This window comes from Solanum verrucosum, unplaced genomic scaffold, assembly GCF_900185275.1.
Source record: "Solanum verrucosum unplaced genomic scaffold, falcon-dt-bn FXZP01000080.1, whole genome shotgun sequence".
Classification (NCBI taxonomy): domain Eukaryota; kingdom Viridiplantae; phylum Streptophyta; class Magnoliopsida; order Solanales; family Solanaceae; genus Solanum; species Solanum verrucosum.
The window spans coordinates 1,187,125-1,212,998 of NW_026020097.1; the positions used below are offsets into that span (position 1 = coordinate 1,187,125).

Genomic DNA, 25,874 nt, shown 5'->3' on the forward strand with positions numbered 1-25,874 from the left:
AAGAACCTGTCCAAAAAAGCTCCAGTAAAGCATTCCCAAGTCACACGAGCTGCATTTGCACCCCTCTTTTCTTTCCACTGAGTGAACCAAACGTGAGCTTCATCCTTAAGCTGGTAGGATTCCAACTCCACCCTATTATTACCAGTTACTTGCATCACTCTAAAGAATTTCTTAACCTCATCAATGAAGTTTTATGGGTCCTCACCAATCTGTGACCCTAGAAATTCAGGCATATTCATCTGAACAAAATCTCAAACTCTAGCTGCCACTTATCCACCATTAGTATTAGTAGGAACTGGGACTTGCCGATTGTTTTGGTTGGCTACACTCTTAGCCAAAAGTTGGATGATCACATTTCGGAATTCTGCATTCGTACCCTCATTGTCCGGGACTGGAGGAATTGTGTTAACATCGTGTGCATTAGCATTCCGTGCATAATCTCTATGAGGAAGCATGATCTAAAACACATAACGATGGATTAGAGAGGAGATCATACCCACGCACTATAAGAAAAGGAAGAAAGTGAAGTTTTTCTTAAAACACTTCGTAGCCTCCCTCTCATTAGATGTGGTGCACTTCACACCCATGAAAAGGACTCCACTTAGTGCGGCTTTCATACATCCTAGGACTCTTGTACCTAATGCTCTAATACCAAGTTTTTCACGCCTTAAGGCTACCCTCTTGATGTAAACACGGATCCTAGGATCACGAGTGACCCCAAGTTAACCCTGAAGTTGGCATATCATAAGCATAATAAAACAATTGAATAAAGAGATACTAGGCGGAAGAGAAAACAAGAGATAACTGAATGATGGGGAATACCCAATACTAATCTAAATATATTTCAAACTACTAAAAGTTAAACTATACTGAACATTCACTCAAATCTAAAGTTGAATCTAATACTATGCCTGAAAAGCCTCTAATTGAGTTGAGTTGAGTTGAGCTACTGGGACATGACATCCAGCTAACTCTAACAAAACTGAAAACTGAACAAAAAGACTAAACTGAAAGCATGTCTATTTTCCTCGTAGTATGAGGAATCACCACTGAAGCTTCTAAAATGCGGACCAAGAATCGATCTAAGCATGATTTGGATGTTGAGTACCTTAACCTACATCATGAAAGGATGTAGCATAGAGCATGTGTCAGTACTTGGAATGTACTGAGAATGCAGAATATAAATGATAGCTGAACAAACATAACAGAGCAATGTCATAATCTGAATAGAAACATAGATACTGAAATATAGATGAAAACTGAGCTAAATTGAATGCAATGACCAAGTACTAATCATGAAAGTAGCATGTTGAACTGATTTTATATGTATATGTTGAAAACCTGGTCAAATTTAGTAAGAGTTTGAGTGTGGGAGCTACTTTTAACTTACATAAAACCACGTGAGCTAAACATGGAATCCTATGTATACGCCCCATCAAGAGGATCCAATATACCTTGCCAGGAGTATAAAGGCATGACTGGCGTGAACACTAAATTTGATACCCAACAAAGGGGACTTATAAGCCTACGAGAGCACGTAGTTCTGTGACTATGAGGGTACGCTAAACCCTAGTCCAACTCGGTGCTAAGCCAACTCCCAACTGGAAATGTGTATGACACAACATAACTGAAATACTGGATATCTCAATATTCTAACATGCAACATTTAAGTACTGACAATGAAATATTTGAAACTGGAGCATGTATATCGGTTTAACTGACCTAGAAAGTGTAATTCATGAACTAAGAGAATATACACAACTAGGGTTCTAAGTTTCATGCAAGGAACTAAGCAAACTTTTTCACAAAAACATGATAATCTGATTAAGAATACTATAACAGCTAAATCACAACCAATATCTAAGGTTTTAGAAACCCCAAGTCTAAGCAAGATATAGTGAATCAAGAATCTGATTGAATTCTTGGGACCTAGTGGATGAAAGGAACCCACTAGTGAAATCCCACATACCTGGTGACGAAATCTACGGAGAAATCCTTCCATTTCGGGCTGAAACTTGAAGAACACTGTTGCTTGTTTTTTAGAGGTTTGGTCAACTTTTTAATCGTCTTTCTGCTCCTAGTTTGGATGATTTTTGGTGAATAAAGGTTTTGGGTCTGTCTGACTAAGTTATTAGGCTTAAACTGGGTAAAACGACATAGTTTAGGAACTAAACGATGAAGTTTAAGTGCCCAACGCATAGGAAAAAGACCTAAATGACTCTAACTTAAAACCTAACGAAGGCCACCCACGGAGGGACCTACTGGCCGTAGGTCAACCTACCAATCGTACGTAGGAGTCATAGGTCAAGCTCTGCCCGATAGGACCTCACTAAAACGAGCATAATGTTTTACTCCAAGATGGAATTTTAGCAAACTCAGTGGTATTGGAAAGAGGATTCAATTATATTTCATTGGGTAGGTCATGGGCCACCTAATTCCTTTTGTGTTAAAAGTTATGACCGTTTGAAGTTGACCCAATAGCATATTCCGCCTAAAAGGTTGTTGAACCTCACCTACGAACAAACCTACGATCCGTTGGTCCAACCATGGACCATCATGGTCGACCGTGGGTGGGGTTAGAGACTATAAACATTTGGTGCCAAACGATGGAACCCCACCTACGGTCCATGGGTGGTTTCGTTAGTACTCGCACCAGTTTTCTGAAAACTAGGATTTTTCTTCATTTTGAGATGTGTGGTGTTACATTATGTGTGAGCTAAGGAGTCTTATTTTTGTGTGAATTTCATAATAAAAGGTAGATGAATAGTTACTAGTATGGATGAGTTAGAGTATACTTTAACCAGAAGGGATTTTATGTCAATGTAACATTGTGTTAGTGAAGGCCAAGTATAGGTGTCGAATAAAAGAGCAGAGTATTCACGAGGTGATAGATCTAAGCTAGATTTATATATTATTTTGGGAGAGTCATGTGGTCGTAGGGTTATAGAACTAATCTGGTAATGATGTATAATAAATATGTAAATAGTATTTAAGTTGTGAAAGGGAATATGATGGTAATATGTAAATAGGTAGGTTGTGAGATAAAGATTGAACACTTTTCATAAGGTCTTAGTGGGCGAGTTTTTCTTAATTTTATCTATTAGTCGTAAACTAGTATAGTATGTGATCGATTATATTGGTATATGTATTTACTACTAGACACTAAGCTTGAATTTGAGATGAGTATCATGATAAAAATAATGGCAACATGAGGGTGATGATGTTAGTTTTGAGATCTGATGTAGTAGGTTTGACATGAAGTAGGTGAGGAATTAAGGTGTTACTATGCAATAAAAGTGAGTGAAACAAGTGTGGTATTTGGACCCATAGATGAGAGCAAAGAAGTGTGGATAAGTTAGTAGATTAACAAGAACATTAAGAGGTGTACCCGAGATCGTATGTAGTTAGATGAGGTTCCAATTAAGTTTATGATTTTTCATGAGTGCCTATATAGTAAATTTGAGTTGTCAATATGGAATAGGCTGATTTAAGCACTATTTTTTCCTTAAGAGTTAGATTAAGCGACTTTATAAGTCAATGTGGGTAATGGTTCTAGAAAGTCTTTTATAGAAGCTGGAAGAAGTTACGAGGAGTATATTAGAAAGAAGCCTTTGAAGGAATCTTAGTGCCTACATGTGGAAAGTTTAGTAGCAATGAGAGTAGCATTTCCTGAGTATTGGGGTAAAGCAAATGTATAATAGTTTAGAGAAGATGAAATAAATCCATAGTTTTAAAGTGTCATACTTAGACCTAATGGGGAGATGATATGGTGAGAAACCAAGTCAAGTGTGGAGAATCATATAGTGACGTATTTAGAAAGAGTTGTAGTGTTACATTAATCAATTCATACTCTAGCGTATTTCTCAAAGTTCGGTGATTATAACATCCTGTTGATGTTTATAATATCCTAATTGTGTCTATGATCCATGCTTACACACTTCAGATAGATTCAAACCCATGCTCAATTCCCAGAATGAGGGGCAAAGACTTTAGCCGATTGATCTCAATCTTACCCCATAAAGTTATGGATATCCACCTTATGATATGAATCTATTGTAACACCTCGGACTTTGAAAGAGCTAAATTGAGATTCGTTCAAGTTACTCTTCAATTCTGAGTTTTGGGTCAACTCAAACGACCATAACTTTAAACACAAGGTGAGTTAGGTGGCCCATGATATATCAAATTGATGTTTGTTGAGTCCTCTTTCCAACGCCGCCAAGTTTGATAAATTTTGAGTTTTGCTGAAGGAGATATGCATGTTTGAGTGCGGCCTGTCTAGTTAAGGTGTTTTCTTTTGTTTTAAAGAGAGGTATTTTAGCCTTTTTCTTACCCTACTATCCTAGCACGTTTTATAATCATACTAAGTAAGTTCTAAACATTCCTAAAGCGTTTAGAAGGCTAGGACAAAGTTCAAGAGGAGAAACGAAGAAAGTTTCCAGCGTTCATCTAGTTTTGAGAATTTTTGCAAAGAATTTGGTTCTTTTGAGGTATGTAAGTTTTCATAGTGTTAGGTTTGTTCACCCTCACACCAATCATGAGTTTCCAATTACGAATTCATCCATCAGATTGTATATATTGAGATTCTTGTTGATTTCTTGAGGCTTTGTGTGTCATTCTTTAAAAATGGAGTTTTGTTGAGTTCTTGAGGTTTTTTGGGTGGATTTTCTATTAATTATGTTGTGTTTATGAATCTAAGGGATTTTGGAATAAATCAATTGATTCTAGCTGAATTAGGACCAAAAATCGAGAAGAAAAATTCGTCAGGACGTTCTACGAATAGGCTGGGGCGGCGCGCCCCCGTAGCACCAGGGGGGCTAGCACCCAAAGTCTTTCGTGTGCTCCAAACCAGCCTCAGGCAACTGAGGGCTGGCGTGGAGCAGCGGGGCACTGATGCGCCAGGGGCGTCGGGCCCCCTTCCTCCTTTGTTCTTTGTTCCGTATGTGTTCCTTTGAATCATGTCTTCGCTCTCTTCTTATTTCCAACTATCTAAGTCTTCATTAATTATTGAGAGATCATATATATCGTAATCATATCTCTTAAATCTTCATTTCACATCAAAGTAAAGATTAAGAGTAATGTTCGAGGAAGTCCTTTTTAGTCATTTTGATAAGTCTTCTACAATTACTTATAATTTGTTTTAAGACTTGAGTAAATGAGTAGGAGAATGAGGAGAGTGGAGTTCATATTCCAAAATGAGTATAAGGGAACAAATTATTCCCTAGTGTAAAAACATTTACATTTAAAATGAGAGGAAACCTTGATTTCTAAACGAGTTCATAAGGAGTTTTAAGTATTATCTCTTTTAAGAGAACCCTTTGAGCAGTTATCTCAAATTGAGGAGGATTTATATTTTTAAACATATGATCATGAGTTATATATTATTGGGAGTAGTATTGAGCACTGATATGGGATGAGTTCAGACAACTCAAAATCCTCATAAACCATGTATGCCAACATCGGTAAAGGATCATACTTTTTAGATGATTGGTTATTGCTTTTAAGCATAGTTTAGTTGATCCACTGAGTTGAGGATGTACTATATTCTGGAAAGGTATAGAAAAATTTGGACAACGTGGGTGAGACGTTGTATCATCACGTAACTCATAGTGGTGGTTTTCGGTTAGAGAATCTCCCAAATAAGAGTAAAGAGTTATTATTGTATTTTTATACATTTTGAGTACTTGTCTACTTTTTAGAAAGCTTTAAATATTGCATCTTATTATCATTGCTTTCATATTGAGTTGAGTAGAGTATACTTGAGTTGAGTTGAGTATTCTTGACAAATTAGCCGACCAGAAAAAAATTAAAAAGAGAGCTATGGATGAAAAGAAATATAAGAAGAAACATACTAGAAGAAAGTTAAGAAAAATAAGAAGAAAATTAAACAAATTATATCTGTAATATAAACAGCTCAATATCACAAAAACTGATAACGATAAATTAGATCAATTAATAGATAATATATCTAAAATAGAATATAAATATATTCAATATTTAAAAATACAATGAATAACGAGAATAACGAATATAGACATAAACTTATTGAAATAATTATAGTGAAAAGACAAGAATTAGCACACAGGCAAGGTAGACTTAACAGTAATATATTCGCAAGAACTAGCAAAAAATCTATAGTACCATAAAGGAAACCTATTTTATATCTACAGATACAGATAGAAAGTTTAGAATATAAACTTCACACAATCTATAAATGAATAAGGAAGAATATGTCATAGACGAAAAAATATATGAAAACTATGACGGATTAAAAATAAAGATAATATTTTCCAATCTAGGAAGGAGATACAAGAAAATAGGTGACAATATAAGTTTAATATTAGAAAAATAAACGGTAAAACTAGAAGATAGTTTAACTGCTATGATAAGAATAACAAAAGAAAATGAAGAAATAGATAGAAAAACGGAAATTGAAAAAATAAAACAACAAGCAAAAAAGGAAGTACAACAATTAGAAGAAGTAAAAAATATTAAAATAATAGAACTAAAAAAAGAATTGGCAATATTAAAAGAAATGTACGAAATTAAACAAAAAGAAAAAGAACAAAAAACAAAATTAGCAAATGATATAAATAAATTTAAAGAAAAATTGCAATTAGAAGAAGAACTAGAAGAAAAAGAAGAAAATAACCAAGATAAACTACCTGAAATAAGAATTGATGAAATAAATAACAATGATCTAGATGAACAACATTCGGAAACAAGCGAAACATATACGGAACTTTTATCAAACATAGATAATACAAAGAATTTAGAAGTAAATACAGGAGACGTAGACATGGATGAAAAACCTAGTACATCAGGGATAAAAAACCAAATTAAATTAAAATATTATAATGCAAACTATGGACAATATGATAAAGAAAAAACTATAGGGATAAAAAATTAAATAAAAAATTGACACCTAAACCAATAACTTAACAGCATGATTTTTTAGATTTAGACAGTGTAGCAGATATAAATAAAACAATCCAATTATGGATGGGATATATATATCAAAACAATTAATAGATAACAAAATAGGAATGACAGAAACACCACGATTTATAGAAAGAATACTTATAGGAACAGTACAATTATGGATGCAAAATTTATCGGATGAAAGTTTAAAAACTCTAAGAAGTAATAAAAAATCTAATGGTGAATTAGCTACTACAACTATGGAAATATTATGTAAGTACGAAGTAGCCATAAGAAATGAATTTAGTAGTATGACAACAGAAGTAGAAGAACAAAATAAAGAAAAAATCATAAATCGGAATCTTATGACAAAATTAGCAATATGTAATATGTGAATATACATGTGCATTTAGAGAATATTATTATAAAGGAACATATAGCACAGAAGAAAGTAAGGAAATAAGAAAATTATATTTCACAAAATTACCAGAACCTTTTAATTCAAAAGTAATAAAAAGTTGGAATGAAGCAGGATTAATAGCTACCTTAGGAGCTAGAATAAAATTCTTACAACAATGGTTTATAGAACTATGTGAAAGACATAAAGAAGAAATAAAAATGGAAAAAATACTAGTAAAAAACTTAGCATTTAGAGAATATTATTATAAAGGAACATATAGCACAGAAGAAAGTAAGGAATAAGAAAATTATATTTCACAAAATTACCAGAACCTTTTAATTCAAAAGTAATAAAAAATTGGAATGAAGCAGGATTAATAGATACCTTAGTAGCTAGAATAAAATTCTTACAACGATGGTTTATAGAACTATGTGAAAGACATAAAGAAGAAATAAAAATGGAAAAAACACTAGTAAAAAACTTAGCATGTTGCAAAAATAAAACGGCACCCCAATTTAGTTGTACGGAAATATACTATAAAAAGAGATATAACAAAAAATATAGATCGAAATATAAATATAAAAACCAAGAACAAGATATTATGTAAAAAACTAAAAAATCAAAAGACCATATAGACCAAAAAGAAAACTAATGGAATGTACTTGTTATAATTGTGGAAAATTAGGACATATAGCTAGGGATTGTAAATTACCTAAAAATCCAAAGAAAAAACAAATATTAGAAATAATAATAACACTGAAAAATATACACAAATAAAATACGTAGATTATGAATTAAAAAGTGAAGATAGCATATATGAATTATCAGAAAACGAAACAGACGAAATGGAAAATAATTAAGTAATATAATCAGATAATGAACACTATATAAATGACTGAAACAAATATACAAATAATAACTAAAGAAAAATATCATTACTGCATAACTTGATATTTTTCTTTAGTTATTATTTTTATATCTGTTTCAGTCATTTATATAGTGTTCATTCTCTGATTCTATTACTGAATTATTTTCCATTTCCTCTGTTTCGTTTTCTGATAATTCATACATGTTATCTTCACTTTCTAATTCATAATATACATATTCTATTTGTGTATATTTTTCATTGTCTATTATTATTTCTGATATTTGTTTTTTCTTTAGATTTTTAGGTAATTTACAATCTCTAGCTATATGTCCTAATTTTCCACAATTATAACAAGTACATTCCATTAGTTTTCTTTTTGGTCTATATGGTCTTTTGGTTTTGTAGTTTTTTACATAATATCTTCTTCTTGGTTTTTTATATTTATATTTCGATCTTTATTTTTGCAACATGCTAAGTTTTTTACTAGTATTTTTTCCATTTTTATTTCTTCTTTATGTCTTTCACATAGTTATATAAACCATCGTTGTAAGAATTTTATTCTAGCTCCTAAGGTATCTGTTAATCTTGCTTCATTCCAACTTTTTATTACTTTTGAATTAAAAGGTTCTGGTAATTTTGTGAAATATAATTTTCTTATTTCCTTACTTTCTTTTGTGCTATATGTTCCTTTATAATAATACTCTCTAAATGCACATGTATATTCACATATTACATATTGCTAATTTTGTCATAAGATTCCGATTTATGATTTTTTCTTTATTTTGTTCTTCTACTTCTATTGTCATACTACTAAATTCATTTCTTATAGCTACTTCGTACTTATATAATATTTCCATAGTTGTAGTAGCTAATTCACCATTAGATTTTTTATTACTTCTTAGAGTTTTTAAACTTTCATCTGATAAATTTTGTAGCCATAATTTTACTGTTCCTATAAGTGTTCTTTCTATATATCCTGGTGTTTCTGTCATTTCTATTTTGTTATCTATTAATTGTTTTGATATATATCCCATCCATAATTGGATTGTTTTATTTATATCTGCTACACAGTCAAAATCTAAAAAATCATGTTGTTCAGTTATTGGTTTAGGTGTCCATTTTTTATTTAATTTTTTATCCCATATAGTTTTTTCTTTATCATATTGTCCATAGTTTGCATTATAATATTTTAAATTTTTTGGGTTTTTTATCCCTGATGTACTAGGTTTTTCATTCATGTCTACGTCTCCTGTATTTACTTCTAAATTCTTTGTATTATCTATGTTTGCTAAAAGTTCCGTATATGTTTCGCTTGTTTCCAAATGTTGTTCATCTAGATCATCGTTATTTATTTCATCAATTCTTATTTCAGGTAGTTTCTCTTGGTTATTTTCTTCTTTTTCTTCTAATTCTTCTTCTAATTGCAATTTTTCTTTAAATTTATTTATCTCATTTGCTAATTTTATTTTTTGTTCTTTTTCTTTTTGTTTAATTTCGTACATTTCTTGTAATATTGTCAGTTCTTTTTCTAGTTCTATTATTTTAATATTTTTTACTTCTTCTAATTGTTGTACTTCCTTTTTTGCTTGTTGTTTTATTTTTTCAATTTCCGTTTTTCTATCTATTTCTTCATTTTCTTTTGTTATTCTTATCATAGCAGTTAAACTATCTTCTAGTTTTACTGTTTCTTTTTCTAATATTAAACTTATATTGTCACCTATTTTCTTGTATCTTCTTCCTAGATTGGAAAATATTATCTTTATTTTTAATCCGTCATAGTTTTCATATATTTTTTCGTCTATGACATATTCTTCCTTATTCATATATAGATTGTGTTGAAGTTTATATTCTAAACTTTCTATCTGTATCTGTAGATATAAAATAGGTTTCCTTTGTGCTACTGTAGATTTTTTACAAGTTCTTGCAAATATATTACTGTTAAGTCTACTTTGCCTGTGTGCTAATTCTTGTCTTTTCACTATAATTATTTCAATAAGTTTATGTCTATATTCGTTATTCTCGTTATTCATTGTATTTTTAAATATTGAATATATTTATATTCTATTTTAGATATATTATCTATTAATTGATCTAATTTATCGTTATCAGTTTTTGTGATATTGAGCTGTTTATATTACAGATATAATTTGTTTAATTTTCTTCTTATTTTTCTTAACTTTCTTCTAGTATGTTTCTTCTTATATTTCTTTTCATCCATAGCTCTGATAAACGAATTTGTTGACTAATTAAAGGACCAAACCAATGAAATTTTCACCTCTTAATCCAACATTTTCTTCTCTCTCAAACCCTAAACAAAAATCAAAGTAGAAGACTTCCATTCAAGATTCTTTCAAAAAAATTCAAGAGTTTTCTTCAAGGTAAGTCCTACTCCAAGAATTCTATTCTTTTCAATTCAGATTCCTCCATACAATTATGAATCACTAATGAAAATTATCATTCTTGGCCATAGAGATTTCAAAAACTAATTCAACAATCTCATGAAAAATTTTCTTGATTGTTCTCCTACAAGCTAGGGTTTCTAGGCTTCTAATCAGGTTCTTCTTTAAGATTCTTCAAGAACCTCTTTCTTTTAGGTATATAAGGCTATCATTGTGTTGTACTAGTTCGTCCTCACGCCCTACATCTACTTTCATATCAGTAAAAGAGTAATCTAGGGTTCTATCCCTAAATTTGAGTATTTTTTAGATGAGTAGTATTGTTGTGTTCTGAGTATTGAGTTTTCTGTATTTTTATTGAGGTTCTTGATTTGATTCGTTCATGTCTATATTTCAGCATGAACCCTATAAATTTAGTATTCTTTACATGAGTAGTATCATTGTGTTTTGACTTCTTGAGTTCTAAGTATTGAGTTTTCTATATTGTTATGGAGATCCTAGAGTTGATTCGTTCATGTCTATATTTTAGCATGACTCCTATTTTGAGTTAAATTTTGAGAGTCCTTTAAAGCCAACATTTTTGTTTTAAATTAAGTTTTTGCGAAAGTAAAGAGGAGTTTGAGAAAGAGTTATAACCAAGATTTGAGCAAGAGTATAAAGGGAACTAAGTATTTCCCAAATGTTTCACTCTTACATGAATAGAGAGACAGATTGAGCAAAGAGAAACCTTGTTTTCTAAATGAGCAAGGAGTTCAGAGTTATTTTACAGAAGTTATTTCTTTTAAGAGGATACTTAGAGAAATTATCTTAAACTGGAGAAAGAGTATTTTTATACATTTGAGAATAACTATATATATTATTGGGAGTAGTAATTTTTATACATTTGACAATAACTATATATATATATATATATTATTGGGAGTAGTATTGAGCACAGATATGAGGATAAGTCCAGACAACTCAATATCCTCATAAACAATGTCTTGTCAACATGGGTACAGAATCATACTTTTTAAATGCATCCTTATTGCTTATTGTATCCACTTAGTTGAGGTGTCCCATATCCTGGAACAATATAAGACAGTCTGGCAGCGTGGACGAGATGAGGTATAATCACATAGCTCATAGTGATGGTTGTCGATTAGTGAATCTCCCAAATAGAGGTAAAAATGTATTTTTATTATATAACTTAATATGTTGTGTTTAAAGATGAGTAAGTAATTTTTGTCATGTTTTAATGATTTCACCTCTTTATTTCTTTACTTTCAGTTGAGTATATATCTATATCGATTGTAGTCTTTTCATTTAGTTAAATTTTATTCAACTATATTACATACTCATAAATTGAATGTATTGATGTCATTAGACATGCATCTCTTAATGACATATATACGTGTTCTTAGGATCATCAACAAGAGTCTGTTGAGATCACTGCATCCGCTCGTCAGCTTTTGAGTAAGACCTCATATCTTACGGAGGACTCCAGTTTTATGAGTTGTTAGTAGCAGTTCTCTTGAAGTGTTGTGGGTGTTGTCCCAATACTCGTCTTTGTATAGTAGAGGCTTCATAGATAGACAATTTACGAGAACTTTTAGTTTTGGATGTTTTATTCAAAACTTATGTTTCATACTCGATATATTCAGAGAGTTTTGAGATTTATTAGACAGTTGATTTAGCATTTCTTTCAGTTTGATGCTTGTGTATGCATGATTTAGTCTTCTTCTTATAGTCATCCAGGATGAGGGTTCGCTTGGGGGCCAGCAATGGTTCTCAAGTTTCGTCCATGTCTAGGGTATAGGCTTGGACCGTGACAGTTTTTAAGTTAATGTGTAGCTAAATTTCATAACTAGGATTGTGGAAACCATGATGAATTATCAAAGTAAGTTAATGTAAAAGTGATTCTTAAATGATTTTTATGCATGTTTTGTTAATCTCTTCGTTTTAATTATTTTTAAACATTGGAAAATGTTAGAACTCGCCTTATTCGTACTTGCCCAACCACGGAAGTAATGAATAGGATAAGAGACTAAACAACAGAGATTTAGTGACTACAATAGTTACCTAAAAGCTTGAACCACATCTATTTGAGCTCATTTGGGGTCAAGCTCAAGGGTTACTAAATCACACACCCGTAGACTGACCACGTTGCATGGTGAAATTCCCTATTTGGACATCTAATCACTTGGAGATACCTAACTTACCGATTTTGCGTGCTAAAAATTAGAATACATCACTAATACGATATTTTTTCTATGTTATGAAATCATGGGGAACACATTCATAGTTACTTCTAATAAACTAAATACAAATAAATATTTAGTTCCAAGCTATTGTTATTCTTTTTTATTCTTTTTGTCTCAACCTCCTTTTTTTTAAATGACTATCAAGTTAAATTTTGCTATTGACAATATTCTTTCATATTCTCTGTGGGATTGACCAAGACCATAGTTGGGTAAATATATTGCAAAAGGGTTGTTTATATTTCCTTTTAAGAAGTATATTTGGACATTATAAAAAAGCGTCATTTAGGGGAATATGACTTAGAAATTGTATTTGATATTTATTTTAACTTGTAGTCCTTATTTGTTTATAGTTTTTTAAGTATTATTTTTATTTACTTTTGTTTATTATTATTTTACTCTTCTTGAGATGTCATCTAAAAAAAGTATGTAGTGATAAGTGTTCTTGCAATTCATGTACTTTTGATATTAGGGATTCTAAGACGTTATTACTTTTTGCAATTGATGGTCTATGTGAGGACATAAAATAAGGTTTGATACTCTTACTAGAAAGAAATATTAAGCTCGAGTATGAGATTGATACGTTTGGCTTAGATATTCACAATTTAGATGTTGAGTTGAGTGCAAAGATTGATGTGTTTCACACCAAATAAGTCAATTATACAATATGTGAGGAAGAAAAAATTTGGATAAGCCAACTTGTAAAGCTAAAATTGGAGAGCAGATTACTTGATCATACTTTTATTGATGTTGTCACTATTGAAAGAGCACACTAGAGTTCTACAATTAAGTAAATAATATTATTTTTAGAAACTCTAGTATGTGTAAATACAAGGATGTAAATAGCACTACATTTCATGAGTTAGCGCATTGGACCTAATTTCAATCATTTTTCTACATTATGTTTTGATGATAAGAAATTAATCAAGCCATCTGAGCATTTGGAAGAGTTTATAGAGGAGGAACAATGTGTTTATCTTCTTGAATTTGTTGTTTCAAATTCAAAAACTTATGTTCCTCATTTAAGGACCAAGAATTGCAACATACAATTTTTTATTGCTTGATTCCTTTATTTTTGAAGTTGACCCAAAACTTAAAATATGATATGTGACTAGTAAGCACCACTAAACAGACCGTACAAGTCACCACGGGCTGTTTAGTGGCTCTTCTAGGTGGCCTTCACCTTGGCTGTCTTGGGCAATCTTTACGATGCCCAAAATGGGTTGTGGTCCCTTGAAAGGACCGTCTAAGGTCTTGTGAAGGGTCCATGGTCCATTTTGGGTCGTGGACTTGCTTGTTTGCCTTTTTTTAGCCATTTCTCAAAGTCTGAGGTGTTACTGCCTCTAAGGCATTAGGCAAACCAAAATACATTACCAAAACCTCATAATGACCATACTGAGTTTGGAAATATTTCTTCACAATATCATCTTTCTTTACCCTCAATTGTTGATAACCCGATCAAAGATCAATCTTACAGAAGTAACTTGCTCCTGGTAGTTGATCAAACAACTCATCAATCCTTGGAATAGACTACTTATTTTTTATGGTGACCTTATTCAATTGACAATAGCCAATGCACATTCAGAATGAACCATCCTTCTTTCGAACAAACAACACCAAAACAACCCATCGAGAGATACTTGGTCTAACAAAATATTTATCTAACAAGTTCATTAATTGGCCCTTTAATTCCTTAAGTTTTGTCGGGGCCATATGGTAAGGAGGAATAAAGATATGATGCATATCTAGGAGAAGGTCAATAGCGAAGTATCTCTCCCTTTCAAGAGGAATACCAGGAAGGTCATCGAGAAACACTTCTGGAAACTCATTTATAATCGTAACTGACTCGAGAGTAGGGGTTTCAAAATCAATATATCTAACCCTAACATGATGATAAATGCAACCCTTAGAAACTATTTTCCTAGACTTTAGGCAAGATATGAACTGACCCTTAAGAGCATAATTTCCCCATTTCCATTTTAAGATAGGCTCATTCGGAACTTGAAATGTGACCAATCGGGTCGTACATTCTATGGAAGCATACAAAAAAGAATCCAATGTATCCCAAGAATAATACCAAAGTCTAACATATCAAGCTCTATAAGATCAACATGAGTGACTTTATGAAAAATACAAATAGGGAAATTTCTATGAACTCGTTTAGCAACAATAGAATCAACAACAAGTCTAAAGACCTGAAAGGGATTAGAAAGGATTTCAGGACAATCATCAAATCTTATGGCCACATAATTAGTAACAAATGACAAGTTAGCACCCGAATCAAGCAAAACATATATATCAAAATGAAAGACTCTCAACATACCGGTAATAACATTCATAGAACCGTTATGATCCTGTCGAGTCTAAAGAGAATTTAACCTATTATAACGAGGAGAACCCACATCACAACCACTAGGATGAGCTTTCCTACCATCCTTTCTCTTAGTAGTCTGCAATAGATAATCCCTCATCTTGTGACCACTCTTCCCACAACCACAACAAACATCTGTACCGGCTAAGCATTTTCCCAAGTGACTTTTGACACACTTTTGGCAAGCGGGAATTAAAGATCCATTTCCCCAACTTGCTTGAGGCTAAGGGTTAGACACCGTATCTTTTTTGAACTTAGGAGCCATAAAACTTGAGGAACCTTTATCGAAGAACTTTTGACAAAATTCAGAATGACCATGTCAACCTAACCTAGAATGAGAAAAGTCACCATCACTGGTCATTGCCATCTTTGACTCCTTAGATATCTCTTTTAGATTTTCCTCTTCAATTTATTGAACATGTATCATCAACTGAGAGATATCCATCTCCTTAATCAACATGGTAGTACGACACTCTTTGACCACCATTTCGTACACACCTGACACAAACTTGCTCATCCTTGCCCAAGAGTCGACAACCATAGTCAGAGCATACTTAAAAAATTGAGTAAACTTCAAAGCATACTATTTCACACTCATATTTCATTGGAAAAGATTAATGAACTCGAGCACCTTCGTCTCCCTCATCTCAAGAGGAAAGAAACGATCAAGAAAAACCCCTTTGAATTTCTCCCAATCAAGAGGACCCTCATCAATAAACCTCTTTTCCTTCCATTGTTTGAACCAAACTTGAGTTGCACCCCTAAGTTGATAAGAGGCCAATTCCTCCTTTTCCACTTTTGACACTCCCAAAATCTCCACTATATAAAACCTAATCGATGAACTCTTGATAATCCTCATCAATTTTCGAACCATGAAACTCTGGGGGATTCATCCTAGTGAAGTCTCTCGCCCTTATCATTGTCGTACCCACGACTAGGTTCAAGGGGGCAATGACTTTTCTATTAGCTTAGATCTTTATATCTTGAGCCAATACTTGAAATACGGATCAAAATTTGGCATGAGTCACTTGTTAGCCCAAAGGGTCAGTCAAAACTTGAGGAACTTTGGGCTCTACATCATTAGCCAAATTCCTTCTCACATAAGCCCTTCGGGAAGCCAGATCCTGAAAACCATCAGGCAAAAGTTAGGAGATAGACTTTTATAGAGTTGTACTCTATCGCATAACTTTAGAGTAGTAAAAGAAGTGGAGTTTCCTAAATGTCTAGTAGCCTTTTATTCATAAATAAAGCGTGATTCACACTCATAAAAAAGACTCTACTCAACGAGGCTTGTCAGACATCCTAAAACCTTCTCTAAAACCTAATGCTCTAAAAATACCAAGTTTGCCATGACCCAAATTACACCTTAGAAGTGACATGGAGAATAAAACCCCGAGAGGCCCTAAACAAGCAACTTAACATAAGCATGATGTAAAATAATTACAATAAGAGAGAATAGGTAATAAAAGTCTCATATCATAAGAAATCTTAACACAAGTGTGAATACTAAATTGCGTCTAACATAGTCTTTCTAACATCATAAGAGTGGTTGGGACGTAAATCGTACACCACATACGAGTCTGAAACTGAAAAAGACAACTAAAATACTAAAACATCAAAGGTATGGTCCTTGGTGCATGAGGACTCACGAATTCATGATCAAGCTGAGCAATGACGATCTAAGCACATCCGGGAGGAGAAGTGTCGGACCCTATATTATAAAATAATATAGGCACAAGTATGCATTAGTACATTGAATGTACTATGTATTGGGAAAATGCATAAAAAAAGTACATGATCATAATAAGACTTTAAACATGATATGCATAACAAAGTTTAAACATAGTAAGGAACTTTTATGAAATTCATGAATTATAAACAAAGTCAATGCATTCTTAAGACATAAGGAAAGATTTTCATAAAACCTTTGAAGAAGACATAGTTCCTTTGTGACATATTTATTGTTAACCAACAAGAAGACCATGTGAGCTACAACATGGAATTTGATGTAACCCTCACATCGAAAAATAGATTCTACTTGCCAAGGTAGGCTCCATAACATTCATTCATAATTGTTATTATGGATCCATTAGCTATGTTATTTAAGACAATCTTATGGGGGCACGTAATTTGAGTCAAAAGAATTGCTAATGAAGACCAAACTTCTACTAGCAGTAGCGCCTCCATTCTAAAGTTCTCTCAGTACTAATTCCCAACCGAAAAGACATATATTCATATCAAAATACTTAGAAAGACACAATTAAACTACCAATTCAATAATAAGTCATCATAGGGTAGCTCCTTTAAATCATGATTTCATAAACTTCTTCATATTAGACACTTACCTTTCTAAGCATCTAAATCATAATTTTATTCATATGTGAGAAAACCATTCACAAATCATTGATACTTATCATAAAAACCTCCATTGTTCATAAATCATCATTTTCATAAAACATTCATAGCTTTCATAATCGTAATTCATGAATCAATATGCTTTGATCATAATTTATGTTCATAAAGACATCATAGGCATGAGTCCATATGAAATCAATTCAAGACCGTATAATTAAATCAAATTATGCATAATAAGATTGAAAATAAACAATTCAGTCATAATAAATAGGACCCATGGAAAATTGCACGAAACCCTAATGAAATAGGGTGAATTCAATTCAAGAGATTAATATTCTTTTGGGACCCAATGGATTAAAGGAATCCATTAGTGACTTCCCACATACCTTGATATCAAAGCCTATCAAAGCAAGAGAAGTAGAAGACCTTAAAGCTTGAAACTCTAGCTTTTTTTCCTTGAGCTTGAGAGAGAATTTGGAGAGGTAACCCTTGAGAAAATTTGAGATTTTTAGAGAATGGGAGGGAATGGGGTACTTTTGAAGAGTAAATTCAGTTACATGGGTAGTTATAGGTCCAAAATGACATAATTTAGGGGTTAGTGAGGTAGGAAATGACCAAAATACCCTTGATTAAAAACTGTTGGAGTGACCTATGATTTCGACCTACGATTAGTAAGACTTTCTAGGGACCATCTTGGTCAATCGTAGAGTCACTTACTAGGCCTAAAAATCTAAACTAGTCCTACAGTAAATCCTATGACTCTATTAGGGTTATGCAACACCCCAACTGATTTTTAAAGATGCATGATATCCATCTTATCAAACAAGGTTGAAGAATTCTTATAAGTCTTCATGGATGACTTTTCCATTTTGGGAGACTCCTTCAACGAGTGCCTTAATCACCTTAGTAAAGTTCTTAAAAAAATTCGAGAAAATTATCTTGATTTTAAATTGGAAAATGTGTCACTTTATGGTGAAGAAAGACATATTTTTTGGGGAAAAATATTAGAATGGAGAATCAAAGTTGACAAAGAAAAGATAGAAATTATTGCAAAATCCCCCCCCCCCCCCACGCACATCTATGTGAAAGGGTTGTACAATCTAAAGAACATGCAAAATTTGTATTTTACAGGCAATGCTTGAAGGCTTTGGTGTCACACTCCAACTCAAGGTTGCAACTAGTACCATGTGCCACATTTAATTATGAGTCGACTCTTGTTGGATCACTATGATATCAATGTAATACCAACGATAAAATCAAGAAAATAAACAAGCATATATCGACTTAAAAGTAATTGCTAGTCAGCAAGGACTCAGATCACCTAAACTAGACTCTTTTTTATGGAAGTAAAGCTTTCAACGCAATATATAGTAACCCAACTAGGTTGAAGTCGAATTCCATAAACATCGTACTAGAGTTCTTTTATTATTTGATGTTGAGATTCAAATCAGTAACTATTATGCGAAATTGAGATTTTTTACTAACATCTACTAACTATTTTTAACTACTTGGATTTTATCAATAATAAAGATGAATTAGGGTTAGAGTTCTTAGTTATCGAAATTCAAATAAATATTTTACTATTAATTCATTCATGTGTGTTCTGTGTGTAAAACTGACAAATCTATAAGTCTCATACAAACTCGCGGTCTAATTAAGAGAATATCACCCTAAATCCTTTTCCGGCACTTGGATGTCGAATTAATTTATTCATCCATCAAAAGTATCAAGTAAACTATTTTGTCTCGAGCTCAACTTACTAGATGGTAGGTGGTAGTATTAAATCCTTGTTAATGATCCTTCTTCTTGATCTGCACTTCTATGGTCAAACAAGGCAAAATACAAATGAGTTCTTTATGACATGATCAACCATTTAAACAAAATGTTAAGTGTGAAAGGAACTTAATACACAATGATCAAACTTTCATGACAAGATATTTATAATCAATTATCATCATCCCTACTTTAAGTTCCATAATCCTAGTTATGCGTTTAGCTACTCATAACTATCAAAAACATTAACTATAATAAATCAAACTACAAGAGAACATGAATGTACAAGAAAGTAGTAAGATGCAGCTCTTCAAAGAGATTTTTTCTCGCTCCACAATAATCTACTAAAACTATAAAGTAAACCTTAAAAAGAAGATAATGAATTCTCAAAATGAAGACTAAGTTGTAATCCTCTACTACTAATTATTAATCCTAAAAACATGATTTAAAGACATATATAATAATATGGTCAAAATCTTAATTCCAATTGGATTCTACTTTGACTATGTCAAACCTAGTCTAGTAGATAGAGTGCCACGGTGCGGGGCCTATCATGTTGGGCAATGGTTCATGGTATGTGGTCTATCTCAGACTCTGCCCTCTTTTGTTGTGTCCTTAAATTTTAGCTCTTATACATGCGCGATGCGAAGCTCATCTCATTGTTTTTTCTGTAGCTATTTTTGCTCCATTTAACTCTGGCTTACTACTCTTCACGTTATCATCATGTCCAGAGCCTACACCGTAGACGTGGCCGGCACTTGAGACCCATTGTTCGTCCTCAAGCGAACCCTTATCTTGGCTGGCTATAAGAAGAAGACTAACTCAAGCATACAAAAGCTTCAAAATTGAATTCACTTCAAATACTCAACTTTAAAATAATCTGAACAATACTTAATAGATAACTCTAAATAAGAATAATATATTCAACTCGCCATAAATAGGCAACTTAAGTCTTGAAAACATTTAACCAAATAAATGAACAGACTTCTGAAACTCTATTGTCTAACTATGAAGCCTTTAAATGAAAAAGATGGGAGTTGGGACAAGACCCACGACATCCTGACGAAACAAAAAAGTAAAGGAAATCCTTCGGAAGCAAGGAAGCTAACCATAGCTAACTGGAACTGTAGGTGGTACCAACAAAACGCCAGTTGATGATCCTGAATACCTATATCTGCATCATGAAACGATGCAGGACAAATGGCTCAGTACATGGAATGTATGAGCATGTAAGGGGAATTCTAAAGCATAACATAAGCTTGAACTGGTGGAATAGAAACATATATACTTACCTATTCTCAACTCACTCAACTTATCTCGACTCAAAGAAACAAAGTTCAACTCAATGATAAGATATTAAACTCAGTGAAATAAGGCTCAACTCAGTAATAAGATACTCGACTCTTGGTACTCAACTCTGGATACTCAACTCAATATAAAGCAACAATACATATATAATATATGGAAAGCTTTAAACAGTAGAAAGCAACTCAGTTTGTATGCAAGGATACAAGATAAACTCTGCTTGTATATGAAAATTCAAAGTAAACTATGTGTATATAAGAATACAAAATATCTATGTGAGAGTTTCTCTAACCGACAACCATTACTATGAGCTATGTGATGATACAGCGTATTGTCGCACGCTGCCAGGGTTGTCCTATACTTTGCTGGGTATAGAACCTACTCACTAAGTGGATCCACTAATCTATGCTAGAAAGCATTAAGGAATCATCTAAAAAGTATCCTTTTCTACCCATTCTGGCTACACGGTTTATAAAGACATTTAATTACTAGAACTCAAACTCGTCTTGATATCGGTACTCAATACTACTCCCAAAATGTAACTAGCTCATATGTTTAAAACCATAACTCTTTCTATGTTTTGAGATTATTACTCAAAAATCTCTCTTAAAAGAGGTTGTACTAAAACTTCTCAAAACTCTTTCGAAAATCCCAGTTTCCTCGCATCTTAAATGTAAAAACATTTACTAGTGGGAATACTTAGTTCCCATATATCATTTTTAAGAAAATGAACTCAGTTCTACTCTTCCTCAACTCAGTGCTCAAGTCTTTAAAACAAGTTTTAAAACAATTTGTAAAAAGATTTCTTAAAATAAGGTTCATGTTGAATTATGGACGTGCACGACTTAATTCAAGGTTTTCAATAACCATGCATAAAACTAAATACTTGGAACTCAACAACTCTAGAACTCAGGGAGTCAATGACACTACTCATCTGAAGAATATTCAACTGGAAGGGTTCATGCGAAATTATGGGCATGAACTACTCAACTCAAGGACTCATTGATACCTCTCATCTCAAGACTTCTCGACTCATACTTACTTCCTCAAAACTTAGCTCAAATCGACAGTTGGTCTCAAAGGATTCACAATTGAACTCAAAGACTTTCTTGAACTCTACTCTTAACTCTTTCTTGAATTTGAATTATGAATTATGAATTCAAGAGTTATGATTCATGATATAAGGGATATCAATAACAATATAGCAATTAGATAATCAGGAATAGAACTTATTAAAGAAACATGAACTCAAGAACTCAAAATCAATTTTTCTCAAGAATACTCAAATCTAGGGAAAGTATCCTAGATTACTCTCTTACTGATCTGAAAGTAGATGTAGGGCATGAGGACGAACTAGTCTAACACTATGATAGCCTTACATACCTAAAAGAACAAGGTTCTTGAATAATCTTGAAGAATTTTTAAGAACTTGATTAGAAGCCTTGAAACCCTAGCTTGAAGGTAAATAATCAAGAAAACCTCTCTTGAGGTTCTTGAATTAGTTTCTTGAAATCTCTATTGCCTAGAATTATGATTATTAGTGATTTATAATTTTATGGAGGAATTTGAGTTGAAAAGAATAGAATTCTTGGAGAAAAAGTTACCTTGAAGAAGAATCTTGAAAAAAGATTGGAGAATATTGAAAGAGATTGAAAGAATCTTTGAATGGAGTCTTGTACTTTCATTTTTCCTAAGGGTTTTGCCCTAGAATTTGAGAGAGAAGAGAACGGTGGATTAAAATATGATAAATCTGATTATTATTTTTTTAGCCTTCTATTAGTCAAGAAATTTGTTTAGCGTTTTATTGGAGGTAAAAAGACAAAAATGACTCTTTTTAATGTTTTCCCATCGGCTAATTCATAACAACCCTGTATAGGTTACTAAAATATTCATACTGTTTTACTCAGAAATTTGATTGATGAGAAATTGGTGTCATTGGAAAGTAGATTCAAATACCTTTAATTTGATAGGTTATGGCTCACGTAACTCTTTATATTCTAAGAGATATGGTCGTTTGAAGTTGACCCAAGTAGAATCTTACATCAAAACTTAATCGATAAGGAAACTCCAAGAACACTTATCAAGAACTCATCAAGAAATTAAATTTCTCAATATTTATGGATAGATTCGCAAAAGAAACTCATGATTGGCGTGTGGGTGAACAAACCCAACACTATGGAAGCTTACATACCTCAAAGTACTAGGTTCTTGGCGAAATCTTGAATTTCTTGAACTAATGCTTGAAACTTTGAACTTTTTCTACTCTTGAATCTTCTCTCTAAAACCCTAAATGCTTTTGGTGATGAATGAAACTAATTCTAATCAGTTTAGACTCCTAAAACCTTACTAAAAATGCTTAAATCTGTTTGGGTAAGGAAAAGACCAAAATACCCCTCATATTTTTGGTTAGCTTCCCTTTAACTTGACAACCCGACTTCAAGCGGGCATATCTCCCTCATACAAGCTCGAAAAGTAGCAAACTCAGTGGCGTTGTAAAGAGGATTCAAAGACCTTATATTTGATATCTTAGGCCACCTAACTCATCATGTACTGAAGGTTATGGTCATTTTAAGTTGACCCAAAACTTAGATGAACCTAGGAATGACTTGAATGAATTTTTTTTAATTCTTTTTGAAACTCAAGGTGTTATATCTAGTGACCTGACCTTAATACTTAAGAAATTTTAAATTCTTCGATAAAATCATACTCACCACGAAGGATGATTCGAGTCTTCATTCAAAAAAATATGGGTGTTACAATATCTCCCCCTTAGGATCATTCGTCCTCGAATAACGACTGCACTGGGTATGGAACGGGGTTACTCTTATTATCTCTGCCATACCAACTAGAATTTTCCCGCATTACTATTCTTTACCAAAAAAGGGCTCTCATTTCATCACGACCCAGATCATCGTGATTGGCACCCACACTAACCCTCCTGTGGGAGAACTATTACTACAACCCAAACTAAACAACTTAACCAAAAACTAAGGCATTAAAAGTTACGAAAGCACGTTTAAATGCAGAAATCAAATAGAGTTCCCATAAACTCCAAAACTCTAACAACGACTAACAAAACATTGTGGAAATTATTCCCTAGAACCTGAAAGTCGATGTACCAAAACTCTAACAAGGAACCACAAGTCTAAAGATAATGGGTGCAACCCAATTAAACATGTGAATATCTAAAGTACTAATCTAAGCCCGAATAAGATGGACTGAGCAAAAGAAGAACTCATGGTAGCCTGGAAGAACTGGCTCACTTTTGAATTTGAATCGATCACTGGTCTTCTAAACGGGGTATGTCAGTAGCCAACTGAAGATGTCATATACTCAACAAAGAAAGAGCAAGTGCAGTATCAGTATACAACCACAATGTACTGGTAGGATCACATAGCTATTTCAATAAGTGGAACGTATACAAGTAATCACATCATAATAAAATAGGCATATACCAAACATATACAATATCATTCATCATTTCAGGATCAATGAACAATTTCACATTCTCAATAATTAATCTATATGACAAGTCAATGGTCCTCTCATGAAACCCATACCCAAACTGTTAGTGTGCCGGATCGTGACACTCATTCCAAGTTAGTTTGTCGGATCGTGACACCAATTCCAATGTGTATGTCAGTACGTGACATCCAATCCCAGTTAGTGTTTCGAAACGTGACACCCGTTCCATTCAACATGCCACAATCACAAGGTACATTTTCATAATCATACAATCAAGTGTTGATTCATGGCATACAATCATTCATTCATACTCATTTATGATTAGCCTGATCAATAGTGCAACATTTGCATACATAGGTGCATTATAATGAAGTAATTACTAACATACATCACACAACCATGAAATCACAACCATCACTTACCTCGAACAAAGTTTAACCCTCCTAAGAAACTTGATTCTTCCCTTTTCGGATTCTTCCCTTTTCGGATTCTTTCTACTTGTTCTAGTTTACAAACAATCAATATAATGCTAGAATCAATAAACGAGGCCTAAGTACCCGGATTACAATCAACACTATCAATCCTAGGCCAAACCCATGATCCTAATATGTAGCTAGGGCTTTTCCCACCATCCAAACGGTTCCAAAACTCTCCCCCAACAATAGTTACACATGAATTTACATTCTACGGATCGAAAAATGGATTCGAGGAGCAAAACCATACATTTAGCTTCAAGAATGGTGAAAAATTGTCAAGAAACTGCCTTGGTTTGTCTCCTAACTCTTAAGAACGAAGTTTGCAGAATAATGACATTTTTGGGGTTTATTTCTAACTTAATTCGCGACTGGCCCGCTATGGCAGCCCCATCCTGCCACAGTGGCCCCGTCCTGGCGGGAATAATCCCGCCCTGGCGGCTTGCACAGAAAAACTGAGTCGATTTAAGAGTTTCAAACCCCCATATCACAATACACATTCATCCCATGACACTCAAAAACTACCCGTTCATGCTAAGATCAGCTGCGGGAGTTCTACTCACCCGAATTTGATTTTGTAAAGTCGTACGGATTCATTAACGTCTTAGAGATCCACTCTTGTAATAAAATTCATAATTAGATCACTCATTTGCTACCAGATCTTCCTAGAACTCACTGACTTTGATTTCGTCCAAATCTGGACTTGGCTAGGAAATTTCAAGTTACTACCAAAAAGTTTTCCAGCCTAAAAATTTTCCCCGTTGGCTTTTCTGTAACGGCGGGAACAAGTCATTACAATAGATACGAATTTACCTATCACACATCCCCGAGTGACAAGGGAAAATGGGCTAAAGTAAGGGTAGAGTAGTACATGAATTGACGAACAACTTAAGATATTTGTCTCGCATGTCATTCTCAGTTTCCCAAGTATCTTCATCAAGTGGATGATGCTTCTATTGAACTTTCACGGACTTAATCACTTTGGTCCTCAACTTCCGGACATCATGATAAAAAATTTGAATTGGTTCCTCCTGACACTGAAGGTCTTTGTCTAGCAACACTGAGTCCCATTTTATAATGTAGTCCATGTCACCATGATATCTCTTCAACATGGACACATGAAATACCAGATGAGCTCTCGATAGGTTAGGAGATAAAGCCAATGTATACGCTATTGGTCCTACACAGTCGAGAATTTCTAATGGTCCAATGTATCTAGGACTAAGCTTACCCTTCTTACCGAATATCATCATCCCTTTTATGGGTGACACCTTAAGAAGCACATTCTCACCAATCTGAAATGCCAT

The 25,874-nt window shown here is 33.2% G+C and overlaps 1 protein-coding gene across 1 annotated transcript; it reads right to left on the reverse strand.

The window, feature by feature from the left end:
• Positions 1-269: 269 nt before the first annotated feature.
• LOC125824850 (uncharacterized) lies at positions 270-25,874 on the reverse strand. The gene is made up of 2 exons (XM_049504202.1): positions 25,695-25,874; positions 270-458 (listed from the first exon to the last, which is right to left on the reverse strand). The coding sequence occupies exons 1-2, from the start codon at positions 25,872-25,874 to the stop codon at positions 270-272; spliced, it is 369 nt and encodes a 122-aa protein (XP_049360159.1).